The sequence below is a fragment of the Babylonia areolata genome, chromosome 3, assembly GCF_041734735.1.
Source record: "Babylonia areolata isolate BAREFJ2019XMU chromosome 3, ASM4173473v1, whole genome shotgun sequence".
NCBI lineage: Eukaryota > Metazoa > Mollusca > Gastropoda > Neogastropoda > Buccinidae > Babylonia > Babylonia areolata.
In genome coordinates, this window is record NC_134878.1 from 49,085,445 (window position 1) to 49,099,956 (window position 14,512).

The window sequence follows — 14,512 nt, forward strand, 5'->3', positions numbered from 1 at the left end:
TGGTAGAACTCTTGTGCACAATAATACTTTACCAATTGCAGACAAAATATTTCTGAAAAATACTTATAATTACGTTTTTTTTGTTACAGTATTTTGAAAACTTAACTTTTTTTGTTGTACATATTCGTCAGATCTCTGAGATTATATCTGGGTTATTCATTTGTACTAAAGGAAATAATTCATTCGACACAAGTGACCCTGAACCATCGTGTATATTGTTTACGGAAGTTGTTTTTACACGTTCAACGAAGATGGTGGACTTGGAGATAATCAAACATGCATGCATGGCCGGAAGATCATGATGTTGTCTGCTTGAAATTCGATCGATAGAGTAGGCAGCACGTTTCATAACAACAATGGAAAAGTATGAGAAAATTCGTGTGGTTGGACGTGGTGCCTACGGGTTTGTATTTTTCACATCAATGTGTATGTTTCACTCTCTGTGTGTGTATGTATGTATGTATGTGTGTGTGTGTGTGTGTGAAACTTGTCAAAAGATTGTCTTTTCCCACAGAGTTTTCCCAGCAATCAAAATGTATTTGACATGAGTTTATAAACATACATGATACAAATGGTAAGTGCTTACTGCACATTCATTAGTGCAAGCAACAGGTGATTCAAGAGGGCAACATATCAACGTACGTCGGTCGGCATTATTTCAGGAGTCCTGCACGGTAGAGTTCTTGTCTCCTTTCTGTTCCTCACCTTCATTAATGACGTTCCCAATGCTGTCAAGTTTTGCATCACCAAAATCTTTGCTGATAACTGTCTTCTGAAACAAATTACCTCCTCTCAAGCCTCCAACTACAAGAAGATAGATCGATAGAGTAGGCAATTAACCCTCAAAGTGCTGGATATAACAAAACATACTTACAGAAATCATGCTTAAAACAAAGGGATAGTTTGCCTCCGCTACCTGTGCTCTGATTTGGGGCATTTGTATGCTTATCAGTAAGAATAAATAGGTAAACCTATACATTTTTGGAAAGTAGAGTGAATGAAGAATCAGGTAAAAGTAAGAAAAAGGCTGTACCTTGTATGTAGTTGGAGATATTCCATAGGATATAATTAACAAATTTTGCACACTCGTTTTCCAAAAACGTCAACCACAATGTTTATAGGTATTTTCACATCTTTTACACAGTTAAAATCTCAAAATTGGAATTAAACTGTACAAAAAATGTTCTGGCTGCAGAATCATGATATGAATATAACTGAAACAATGAAATTATAAGCATTGTATTATTTGTTTGAGACACACCCACCGACGCCACGCACGCGCACATCTACAATACTTTATGCAATCACAAGCAAAAACAGATATAAATGTTTTCTTTTAGCTCATGTTGCTTTCAAAAGCAGCAAGAATGCTTTAAATCAAAATAATTTCCAGTTTTCTAGCTTGATTTGGTCAAGAAATCGCAATAGACCCATGCCTAACCCACTTTACCACCCCTCCCCACCCCCATCACCCACCCCCCAGTTTTTGTGGCTGGAGACACAAAACTGAATGAACAACAAGCAAGCCCGCATGCCCAAGTGTCAAAATAACAAAGCCGTTTTCACCAGAATCCCTGTCAGCAAATGAATCATCACTAGTGACAAGGTCACTCATTTCCTGAGCTTTGTCAACTTCAGTGTCACTCATTGTTTACAAAAAATACGAAGATCTGGACTTATAAACTCGGTCAAAGTTTGTGCAAACACAAGCAGGGAGGCAGTAACACCAGAACGAGGCAGTTTTACGAAGGCTGCCGAGCATAGCCGTACGATGTCGGACCTTATGTAAACAGAGCCACGATCGTGGCCCATCGCACTTTACCGGGAAAGCCACGATCGTGGCTCATCGCGCTCTCCGGGTTAAAAAAATTTTTTTTTCAATCCTCACAACAGCGCAATCCTCAGCAGCCTCCCCAAACTACAACAGAATCATCAATATAATGATGTTGGTTGTATAAAGGAAGAAGAAGAAGAAGAAGACCTTTTATCTCTGGAACAATGGGAAGCACTCTGGCATATGAGCTTCAACCCCAGCAAATACACCGTCATTTGCATCTCCTCAAGCAAGAAGAATGCTGTAATACCAACAAAGTACAGCCTCCATGGACAGGCACTGGAAACAACAGCATCCAGCAAATACCTCAACGTCACCATCATAGAGCAACTGTCCAGGGGAAAACATATTGCCAACATGGTCAGCAAGGGCAAGAGACCTGTGGGTTTTATGAGGTGGAATTTACGTGAATGCTTCATCAGCGTTAAGGCAGTGATGTACAAGACCATAGTCCGACCAGTTTTAGAGTATTCATCCCATGGTCTGGGACTCGGCCTGTCATAAAGACGTCATGGCGCTTGAGAAATTGCATTGCAGGGCAGCCCACAATGTCTTCAGTAACTACAGTGATTGGTCACCAGGCTGTGTTACCAGTATGCTCTACTAGTTTGCTGCACTGGGAACCTCTTGCAGAAAGAAGACAACACAGCCGCCTCACCATGTTGTACAAAATCAATAGGAATATGGTCGATATTGATAAGTTCTTATTTTACACCAGAAGGGATAGCCAGACAAGGGGAGCCCAAAAACTGTTCCAGGAATGTACCCCCCATGGGCAGTCTGCAATTGTTTCTTTCCAAGAACCTTGTGCCAGTGATACAACCTGCCACCAGCCTCACGGATATGCTTTCATTGGAGCTCTTCCAGGCTGGTCTGGGTCAGTATACTGGCTCAGCTATGAACAACTAACCAGCAGCATCACACTTACATAGTTTTAACCATTTACATCAAGTTGTTTCTGAGATATGGACACCCCACTTATTACACCCAGTTAGCTCAGCAGACTCCGCTGGACTACACATGTTCTTTAGAACCCAGTCCAAGCCAAGGAAGAAGAAGAAGAGGAAGATGAGATGTCTCAGCAGAATGATCAGCACACCTGGAGACCATCACTGAATATCTAAAAGGTAGTCGAGACAAATACCAGCTTTTCATGACAAGTACCAGGGATTTTTGCACACTTTTGCAAATGCGTAGGTGCTGACATTGTCATACAGTCACAATGACTTGAGCTATTTTATGATTTGAGACTTTTCATTCAGTAATTGTGTTGAACATTCTGCATTTTGCAGGACAGTGCATCTTTGCTGCCGGCTGTTAGACAAAAAACTGGTGATCATCAAACAAATTCCAGTGGAACAGATGACGAAGGAGGAAAGACAAGCTGCACTCAATGAAGTCAAGGTTCTGTCGATGCTGCACCACATCAACATCATCGAGTACTATGAAAATTTCCTGGAGGACAAAGCGCTTATGATTGTCATGGAATACGCACAAGGTATTTTGATCTACTTTCATTCTTAATATATTTTTGTGAACCAGCACTCATTTTCGCCAGTTTTGTTATTCTTTTTTTATGACATGCACTTACCTCATAATTGTTTATCTTTTTCTTATTGATATAGTAGAAACTACTTCAAAGAAATTTTCATTTTGTATGTTTGTTTCTTTTGTTTTTATCAGAAATTTGTCTACAGAACTATGTAATTAATGTGTCTTTCTCATTTAGAAGTTCTCACGTGAAAATGATCGATCATTTGTATCTCTCTCTCTCTCTCTCTCTCTCTCTCTCTCTCTCTCTATATATATATATATATATAACACATATAATGATATGTACATGCAGTGTTTCCAAATTGAGGTAATAAAATAGCAATGTGTAGATGCCTTCTATCTGTTGAATCAGTGAGTGAAATAGCAATATATAGATGTTTTTTTATCTGCTGATAGAAGGGTGTATGTCACACTGACACATTTTAGATATGAAAGTTACCATCACTTATTGACAGTTTGATGGCTGAAACCCTACACACACACGCATCTCTCTTTCTCTCTATTTATATATATTAATTGCTTCCCCTTGGGGTTTTTTTTGTTTTTTTTTCAGGTGGAACTGTTTTGGAGTACCTCCAAAGCCGGAATGGAAATTTACTGGAAGAAGAAGTAGGCAGCATTCTTTGTCTGCCCCCCACCTGCTCCCTATGTCTCTGTCTCTCCAACCTGCCCCTCCTTCACCCCTCCTGCCCCAAGTAAACCCCCCCACCCCCCTTGTCCTCTTCTCTTTGTTCTCTACAATTTTATGTTGGTTTGGTTATGGTTTGCCAGTGTTGTGTCACAGTTTCAGTTTCAGGGTGTTCAAGTGTGTGGATTGATCCATATACTGTACACCACATCTTTTTAGTAAAAACTTAAAAACAAAAAACAAAAAAAAAACAACAACAAAAAACAAAACAAACAAACAACTTAATAGACACAACAACAACAAAAAACAACAACAGGCCTGACCTATGTATATCAACCGATGCAACCAAGACACTTGTATGCTCTCTGGTTCTCTCAAGATTGGATTACTGCAACTCTCTTTTGGCCGGCCTTCCCAAATACCTGTTAGACAGACTCCAAAGAATTCAGAATAACGCTGCCAGACTCATTTGCAGAGCTTCTAAATTTGACCATGTTTCTCCTCTCCTTCAGTCTCTCCACTGGTTGCCTGTTTCTGATCGAATAGACTATAAGCTATCCACTCTGACCTTTTCTGCAGTCAACGGATCTGGCCCCAAATATCTTTCTGAACTCATTCATATCTATACCCCTTCTCGCCAGCTCCGTTCTTCCTCTGATACTCGACTTCTCAGGATACCTCACGTCAGAAGTAAGACCTATGGACACAGATCGTTTTCTTTTCAATCGCCAAAGACGTGGAACAAGCTCCCTGATAACCTCCGTCATTCTGATTCCCTCGCATCTTTTAAATCTCGTCTCAAAACTCACCTTTTCCCTCAGCAATAAGTTCAGTTGTGGCAGGTCCACAACTACATGCATGTATATGAATGTGTATTGTGTGTGCGTGTGTCTATGTAAGTTTGTGCCTGCCTATGTGTGCGTATGTGTTAGGGTAGCTGTTAGATACACATGTATGTTAAAATGTATGTATGCAGTGTGCGTGTGTGTGTGTGCGTGCGTGCGTGTGTGTGTGTGTGCGGTCACATTTTGGTGTGTGCATGTAACATAGATATAATGTTTTATGTTATCAAAAGCGTTTTTGTAAAGCACCTAGAGCAGATTTCTGGATAGTGTGCTATATAAGTATCCATTATTATTATTATTATTATGTATAAACCGAATGCACTAGTTAGGCATTGAGAACCTACCCTAGTTTGTGTAAAACATTTACATACAAGAAATGACATAAATAAGCAAAACTTATCAAAATTGATAGGTAAATTCCGTCTAAAAGTCAGATAATATCAGCAGAAAGAAAATGTAAACTTTGTAATAAAGTGGGTCAGGTCATGACATCATTTCATTTTTCTGAAGATACCTGCATTGTTATGTATGATTTAGTGATGGTAATGTCAGTACATCATTTTTTTTTTATTCTTTGGGAAAGGGCTCATATAAACCTAAGCTGTGTAATTCGGGTAAATCAGATAATTTTTGGTTGTATCATAAAGTAGGGAGGTTAAATGATCCACATTTGCTGGTTTTGTGATTAATCACGGTTCACCAACTGAAACAGGAGGGGAAGGGGTAAATGCAATTCCAAGAGAATACTGTCGTTGTACAAAAAAAGATGTGACATGACTACTGTTGGTGATAAATTTCGTTTTATCATGGAACATATTTCTGATATTCTCAAAGGATTGTTGCCTGATAAATATTTATGTCCCAAGTCTGTATTTCTCATTTTGTTTATTATTTTCTGCAGGCAGTTGGGGTTCTGTTAAGACTGAGAGTATTTTCACTAAAACTTGCAATGTTGCAAAGGACAAATTTCATGTGGAGGAAAGAATGTTAGCCTTTATTTTACATCATTTATGCAGACATCATAGGAAACCTAGTTGTGTTCTTGATGATGTTATTTTCTGAAATTCTCTCTGTGACATGTTGTTAGCCTTTATTTTACATTATTCATGCAAACATTATAGTAAACCTAGTTGTGTTCTTGACTTTGTTGTTTTCTGAAATTCTCTGCGTGCCAGAAAAGGGTTGAAAGATTAAGTAAATCTTGAATGTTGAATGTTGTGCAGGAGATCCTCAAGTTCTTTGCCCAGATGGTGCTGTCCCTGCAACACGTGCACTCCAAACAGATCTTGCACAGAGACCTCAAGACGCAAAACATTCTTTTGGACAAGAAGAAGGAGATAGTAAAGATCGGGGATTTCGGCATCTCCAAAGTCCTTAGCAGCAAGAGCAAAGCTTACACTGTAAGTCTAAACAACAACAACAACAACAACAACAAAAGCAGCAACTATCATTAAAAGACTCACACACTATAAGAGCAAAGCTTACACAGTAAATCTGAAGAAAAGAAAAAATAGCAACTATTTATTTCAAGGACTCACACACTAAGAGCAAAGCTTGCACCGCTAGACTGAAGAAAAGAAAAAGTAGCAACTGTTATTAAAAAGACTCACATATTAAGAGCGAAGTTTAAACTGTAAGTCTGAAGCAAGTGCAGTAACGTTTGCTGAGGACACACACTTATGACTTAATTTGCCATAATCCTGCATTTGCTGCACTGCTGGTACAATCAGTACATTCAAAATATTGACTTTTTGAAAAGTATAGTTTCACCGTTCATTTATTCCTCCCTAAAAACCACATCATGATTAACTCATTCTACCCCACACTTACATGTCTGCTGTAACTCCTCTGGACCAGTACTACATGAGACCACTGCGGAAAAAACAGGGTGGTTTTCTAAAATGGTGAAAATCGATGGAGAATTGTTGATTTTGATTGGTTGATCATTTTCATGCTTCCAGAATCCATGAACGGTTCAGTTTAGAATGTCAACTTTACCAAACAAGACTGAACAAAATCAGAATAGTGTGGGTAAGAGAATACTCGTACCTGGTCCACATGCAAAGTAATCATGGTATGAGTGAACTTGTACCAGGCGTAGAATGAGTTAAGCTTTTGTCTAGAAGGATGGCGTCTTTTCAGAATTCACTGGGAACAGCATGTCACCAACAAAAAAGTGAGCAAATACACAGACATTTTGAATGAGGTGAAACAGGAACATTGGAAGTGGCTGGGCCACATCCTGAAGGTGAATAAAATCAACCATCCTTCTGCTGCCCTCAGATGGGCTCCACCAGGGAAAAGAGAGGCAGATCACTGGGCACATGGAGAACTGTGGAAGAGGAGATGAAAATAGCAGGCAAGACCTATAAAAAAAAAAAAAAAAATCAGCTGGCTAGCTCAGGACCAAAAATGACAGGTGAAGAAGATTTGTTGGTGTCTTATGCTCCAACCAGTGCAAAGAGGATTAAGGAAGAGCATTTCAATTTGTTTTTATGTAATCACCTATGTTTTGTATGTAGCCGGCTCTGAAAAATGGATGTTACCATTGGAAACTGAAGCTTTCCCTGTCATTTTCTGTGTGCAGGTTGTTGGGACGCCATGTTATATCTCACCAGAATTATGTGAAGGAAAACCGTATCCTTGAAAGTAGCTTGGATTTAAAGTAGTGTTGGTGCTCTAGCTCCTCAGTGTCTTGACTCACGACAGATTATTTTGTTCTTGTTGCCAAGGAAACTCTTATATTAACATTACACTAGCTTGTGTTCATTTTACTGAGAGCTGTAAACAGTTTTTCTGTACATGTTGAGGCAAAGTAAATAGGATGGGTTCAAGTTACAAAAAATTCTTGTTGCTTTAATATTGTTCTTGTGACTTTATACAGAAAAAAGAGAAAAAAAGACTGCTGAACCTTGGTAAACTATCAATTTGGCATTGGTTTTAACTGCAGGTCCTACTGTTTATATATCATTTTATGATGTACAGGTAATTGCTTTGATGATCAAAGGGAATGAAATCCCAAGAGGAAGAAGTCCCCAAAAAAAAGAATAGTAACTGGCATTCTGGCATGTGATCTTGAGTTTATCTCAATGAGATGGCAGCTCTTCACTGACCAGTATACCTGTCAGCAGCAGTCAGATGGATGAAAACAGTGTGTCTGTTGTCAAAGAAAGGGGGGAAAAAAAGAAGTGAAAACAATACAGATTCAGGAATCAGTGTCAAGACAAGACAAGACAAGACAAGACAAGACATGATGTGTTTATTTCAGGAAACCCCTTGGGGGCATATGAAAGCTTTTATATTTTCACATCATGATGTAATGGTGGTGTTGTCGTGTTCATGTTGTTGTTTCTGTGGAGTTGCCCCTGTTGTCTTTAACCGCGGTCAGATACAACCAGAAAAGCGACATCTGGGCACTGGGGTGTGTTCTGTATGAACTAGCAAGTCTCAAGAGAGCATTTGAAGCTGCAGTAAGTGTCCTTAAATCATTAATTTCTTGTTTTAACCCGGTGTTCGGTTGTCTGTGTGTGTGTGTGTGTGTGTGTGTCCGTGTGTCTGTGGTAAACTTTAACATTGCCATTTTCTCTGCAAATACTTTGTCAGTTGACACCAAATTTGGCATAAAAATAGGAAAAATTCAGTTCCTTCCAGTCATCTTGTTTAAAACAATATTGCACCTCTGGGATGGGCACAGAAAAATAAAAAAAGAAGCCTAATTATATGCAAACTGCATTTACTGTTATATTTATATTTTTAGTATTCTCTAAATTTGGCACTTTGACCTCTTATTCTGACACAGCAACAAGAGCAGTCATTATTATCATTTTTTGTTCAAACAGGAACTTCTTTTGCTAAGCATGGAATTTTTATTTATTTTGCAAACGTTTTGGTGCAGATAGTAAAAAAGGGAAATTACTCTGTAATTAATGCTAGGGGACTTAATTTATCACAAGTGAGTCTTGAAGGCCTTGCCTCTCTTGTTTTTCTTCTTTTCTCTTATGACACATCAGCAACAGCTGGGGGATGCTGTGGCAGAGTTGGTTAGGGTTTGGAGACCAGAGATGAGGGTTTGAGACCATGTTTTGGCATGGTGTTGTGTCCTTGGGGAAAGGTTCTTTACTCTGGTTTTTCATCACTCTACCCAGGGGTGAATAGGCACCTGACTTCAGCTGGGAAAGTTTCAGCTGTGGAAGGAGAGGGTCGGGCCCCACCTTCCTATGCTGAGCCCTACACACACTACATACAAATTCACTGCCCTGACGGTTGTAAAAGGCTAGAATACAGAATGCTTTATTATCTCAATAAGAGAAATTCATGTGTGGTGTATTTTATGTAAACAATACACGAAAATCACAGTCACTCAATGTAAACACAATAAAGATGTAAAATGCTGAAATGCTTAGTTGATAAGGACCTTTCATACAATGATCACAATCATACACATGTTATGATTACATACTTTCACAGTCATTCATCAGAAATACATAAGGAACATAAAATGCATAGATACAAAGTTAATGCTAATCAATCTTATACAATAATCACAAATCAACCAGTGCGATAAGCACACTAAGACAACAGAAGAAAGGAGGAATTTTGTCGAATGTCCCGTCACACATATCGGTGATTGAAGACATTTTGTTAAAGTATTCATGGATACATTTGAGTATTATCCCAAGGGGTGGGAGATATGAATGAATGGAGGGTTGGGGGAAACTGGGCAAATGAGGGTGAAATGAGGGTGAAATTTGAAAAACAACAACAACCACCAATTACAGGAAATTACTTAAAGGACTTTGCAAAAGAAAAGTCGTTAAACTGACAAGTGAAACAACTGATAATGAATGCAAAAAGTCAAAAACATCAACATTCTCAACAGAAGAAAATATCATACTATGGTTAAAACAACGACGTACATGATTAAAACCAGTTGTTATTCGACAGTATTTAAAATCCATGAACGACTATATAATTCACATAACCTTGCATGTGCATGCACGCACATGCACACACACACACACACACACACACACACACACACGCACTTACACAAGCATGCACACACACACATACAAACATACACACATACACATGTACACACACAACCCCCCCCCCCACCCCTCTCCCCGCACCCATCCTCCCACTCGCCCCCTCACACACACACATACAGATATAGATCTCCCAACAGATATGCATACACACATTTACACACACACACACACACACACACACACACAACGCCTGTGTGTTAATTAGTCTGTTATTTAAGAAATGAATCAACTGGGGTATGAAAATGTTTTGGGTTCTAAAGGTTTTTAGTTTGGGAAATCGATAGTGTTTCCCTGAAGGTAAAAGTTTGTAATATTTTGAAAGAATATGGCTTTCATCACTTATGATCTGTGTTGATTTTTCTTTCACACGCTGTTTGTACAGATCATTAAGAGGTTCTTGTTTGTCCCCAACTATTTTGGTGGACACATTCACAATTTTGCTCAATGTATTCTTGTTCTTCACATTTAAACTTCCGTGCCAGCAGATAAAAGAGAAAGTTAAAACCGATTCAATGAAGCATCAGTAAAAACCATTTAGAATGATAGGATTGACCTGGATATTTCTAAGCTTCTGTAAACAGTAGATGCGAGACTGGCATTTTTTTTTGGATGTGACATGTGGTGGGTGTAAAATCGATGGAGAGGCTATGGGACCTTTAACCTTTAACCATAAACAATGATGGAGAAAAAACCCACAACAGTAACAGTTTGAGTCTGGACCTGTGCCTTACGTTCTGGCACAGTGATGAAAGATTTGTATGTTCTGCTGTACGTATCTCACTGTGAAGTTAGCTAGCTGATCTTCTGCGTTCTTGTGAAGGTACTGAAGTAACCTGACTCAAGACTCAAAAAGCTGGTTGTTAATTAAGCATCTTTTTGTTTAAATACACCAGACACATACAGAGACACACACAGATACAGACACAGACACACACAGACACATAGACCCAGACACACATATACACAGACACACGCACATCCATTTTGATGTTGAACAAATTTCTAACACCAACAATAACAGCAAAAAAAGAGAGCAAAATTTGCTGCTTGTCATACTGAATTCATTCATCTTTACAAACTGGACATTGCCCTTTTTTTTTTTTTTTTTTTTTAAGAGGATGACATTGCCTTTTTTTTTCTTTTTTTTTTTTAAAGAGGACATTTTAACAATAATAATAAAGTAGTTATGTGGTGCTGAATCTTGTTGTAGAGCCAAACGAAAGCACTTAGACACCTGTCATTCACACACATGAATAGTTCTAATTCAGTGTCAGTTTCAGTTTCTCAAGGAGGTGTCACTGCTTTTGGACAAATCCATATTATATGCTACACCACATCTGCTGGGTAGATGCCTAGTCAAGTGTTGAGTGCATGAATGTATATTTGTTTACCAATCAGACCGGATTTCTTCCACAGAGTTTTGCCAGAGGACATTACTTATGTTGCGCGTGGGCTAGTTTTTAGTGTGCCAAGTGCATGCTGCACATGAGACCTCGGCTTATTGGCTCATCTGTATGACTAGATGCTCAGTCTGAGAGATAAAACTTTATAGATCAATAAAAAAAAACATTATCTGCTTCATCTGTGTATAGAACCTGCCAGCGTTGATCCTGAAGATCATGCGAGGGACGTTCTCGCCCATCTCGGATCAGTACAGCGAAGAGCTGCGCTTTCTCATTCTGAGCATGTTGCACCTGGACCCGGCCCGCCGACCCCACATCAACCAGATCATGGCCTGCCCCATCGTCGTCAACGCTCTCATGAACCTCCACACAGACACCGGCAAAGTGGCCTGTGTCAGGTAGGCGTGTCACTGGGAGATACTTTGCTTCAACACACACACCACACACACACATGCATGTACGCATGCACACACAGGTGCATACACGTACGCCCCCCACCCCACCCCCTCCACACACACACACACATACACAGACACACATACACACACAGAGGCACACACACACACACATACATACAGAGCTGCACACACGCTCAAACAGAGGTACACACAGAGACACCAGCAAAGTGGCTTGTGTCGGGTAGGTGTGTCATTGGGAGATAGTTTGCTTACACACACACACGCACACGCACACACACACACACACACACACTTACCTCCATGTAGACGCCAGCAAAATGGCCTATGTCATTTACATGACAAGGAAATAACTTGCTTCATTTTTTTTTCTTTTGTTTTACTGCCAGAGAGACTGTTACCTTCTCAGTGTCTTTCTTCTATTTCAGCTTCTTAGGAGGGTGAGGGGCTGGGGGTAGACTGGAGGGGAATGATGTAGACAGTGTGTTAAGTATAGGTGATAGGGAGGGGTGATGGAGAAAAGAGGGGGTGTGGGAGTGGTAAAACAAAATGGTGGAGAGAGGAAAAGAATGAATAATAATAATAATAGTATTTATATAGCACAGAATCTTATGCAGAGACAAACCAAAGTGCTTTCACACCAGTCATTCACACGCATGCATAACTCTAAAACTGAAGAAGAAACTGAATACATGGAAGAGGCAGGGGAGGGAGGCTATCTCGTGAAGAGGTGGGTTTTAAGGCCAGACTTGAAAGAGCTGAGTACGGAGACCTGATGAAGCGAAAGAGGAAGTTCATTCCAAAATGTAAGGTCCAGAGACAGAGAAAGAATGGCGTCCAACAGTGGAGTGTTTGAATCTGGGTATGCATAAACATAGTGGATCCGAAGTTGATCGTAGAGAGCGAGATGGAGTGTAGATCTTGTACTTTATTCTGTGTGAGACAGGGAACCAGTGGAGATGTTGCAAAAGATGAGTGATGTGTTCAGATATTTCTTTCTGAGGACGAGTCGGGCAGCAGAGTTTTGTATGCGCTGAAGGGACTGAATGGATGAAGCAGGCAAACCAAACAATAGAGAGTTACAGTCGTCAAGGCGAAAGAGAATGAGAGAAACGACAAGTCTAGATGTTGCATCAGTGGTCAGATATTTCCTACGGAATGAAGGAGGGCAGGAGGAGGAGGCAGATGAAACCCTTGGTCATATGGTGAAAGGTTTCGCTTTGCTTCTGATAAAAATGCAGTGCACTATTTCCATACTTTCTGTGTGTATTTTGCATTATTTCAGGTGTAAGCCTCTGTAGTAAGTTATGTATTGTAAAAAATATATATTGTGTTTTGAAGAAATTTATTTCTGCCTTCCTGGCAACCTGTATCCTACAAATTGTTCTTTATATGCTTTTTTTTTTAAAGCATGATTTAGTCTATGCATAGTTTTTTTGTTTTTTTTGTTTTTGTTGTTGCTTTTTTTAATGTTTTTTTTCAGTAGAGGAATTTGGGTAGGGGTTTGGGGGGAGGGGGCCAAAATTAGAATGTTTTTGTTTTCTCATTTTTGCATTCACTGACGTAATAGACAGCCGTTTACTAATTGAAACTGGGCTGTCTCTCTGAATACTTTTTTTTTCAGATCCTGAAGAAAATCACTATTTTTAACTTGATTTGAATTTGACATGGACTGAAACAGATATGGGTGCCTCTTTTTATTTATTTTAATTTTATTTTTTTCATTATTTTGAGAAATTAACTTGATTTGAATTTTATATGGACTGAGTGACACATAGGTGAGGTGCTTTTTATTTCTTTTCTATCTTTTAGTGGACCTTTCAACATTAATTTAAAAAAAAATTCTCTTCAACTGTGTTTAAGATTTGACAGGAATTCAATCCAGAAATTTGTGCGGTCTCTGCTGGGCTTTAAGCAACATGGTTTGATGACATTGTAGCTCAAAGCCCAACCAACTCCATAGGGTCATATCAAGACGGAAGGAACATGATTAGATTTGATTTGACTGACTGGAAGCAAAAGCATTGTTTCTGTGCTGTATATTTGTATTTGTATTACCGATACTCTTTTTGTCACAACATATTTCTCTGTGTGAAATTCGGGCTGCTCTCCCAAAGGAGAGCGTGTTGCTACACTGAGAGTGCCACCCCCTTTTTTTGTGTGTGTGTGTATTGTTTTCTGCCTGCAATTTTATTTGTTTCCTATCGAAGTGGATTTTTCTACAGAATTTTGCCAGGGACAACCCTTTTGTTGCTATGGGTTCTTTTACATGCGCAAAATGCATGCTGCACACGGGACCTCAGTTTATCGTCTCATCCAATTGACCAGCGTCCAGACCACCACTCAAGGTCGAGTGGAAGAGGAAAAAATACTGGCGACTGCCAGTGTGATTCGAACCAGTGCGCTCAGATTCTCTCGCTTCCTAGGCGGACGTGTTACCTCTAGCCCAACACTCCACTGTTATTGTGTCTGTGTGCAGGATACACAGGCCATTGTCCAGTATGCCTGGCGGCAGTCGCAGCAGGGCATCTGCTCGCGGCATCGGCTCTGCCAGAGGTGTGTGTGTGTGTGTGTGTGCGAAAGTGAGAGAGTGTGTGTGTGAGAGAGTAAGAGAGATAGGGAGAATGTGTGTGTGTGTGTGTGTGTGTGTGTGTGTGTTGTGTTGTGTTGCGTCTCTGTGTATGTGAGTGTGTGTGAAAGTGAGAGAGTGTGTGAGAGAGTAAGAGAGAGAAGGAGAATGTGTGTGTGTTTGTGTGAGTGTGTGTGTGTGAAAGTGAGAGA

The 14,512-nt window shown here is 39.7% G+C and overlaps 1 protein-coding gene across 1 annotated transcript in view; it reads left to right on the forward strand.

Moving 5' to 3' along the window:
- The first annotated feature begins 52 nt into the window (after positions 1–52).
- LOC143280060 (serine/threonine-protein kinase Nek8-like) overlaps positions 53–14,512 on the forward strand; it is a 32,262-nt gene continuing 17,802 nt past the window's right edge. Inside the window, exons 1-8 of the mRNA XM_076584553.1 lie at positions 53–403; positions 3,127–3,332; positions 3,942–3,997; positions 6,085–6,261; positions 7,449–7,498; positions 8,250–8,331; positions 11,505–11,713; positions 14,211–14,287. Of these exons, the coding sequence (XP_076440668.1) occupies positions 357–403; positions 3,127–3,332; positions 3,942–3,997; positions 6,085–6,261; positions 7,449–7,498; positions 8,250–8,331; positions 11,505–11,713; positions 14,211–14,287 (904 nt within the window). The 5' untranslated portion in view covers positions 53–356. The remainder of the gene's footprint in view (positions 404–3,126; positions 3,333–3,941; positions 3,998–6,084; positions 6,262–7,448; positions 7,499–8,249; positions 8,332–11,504; positions 11,714–14,210; positions 14,288–14,512) is intronic.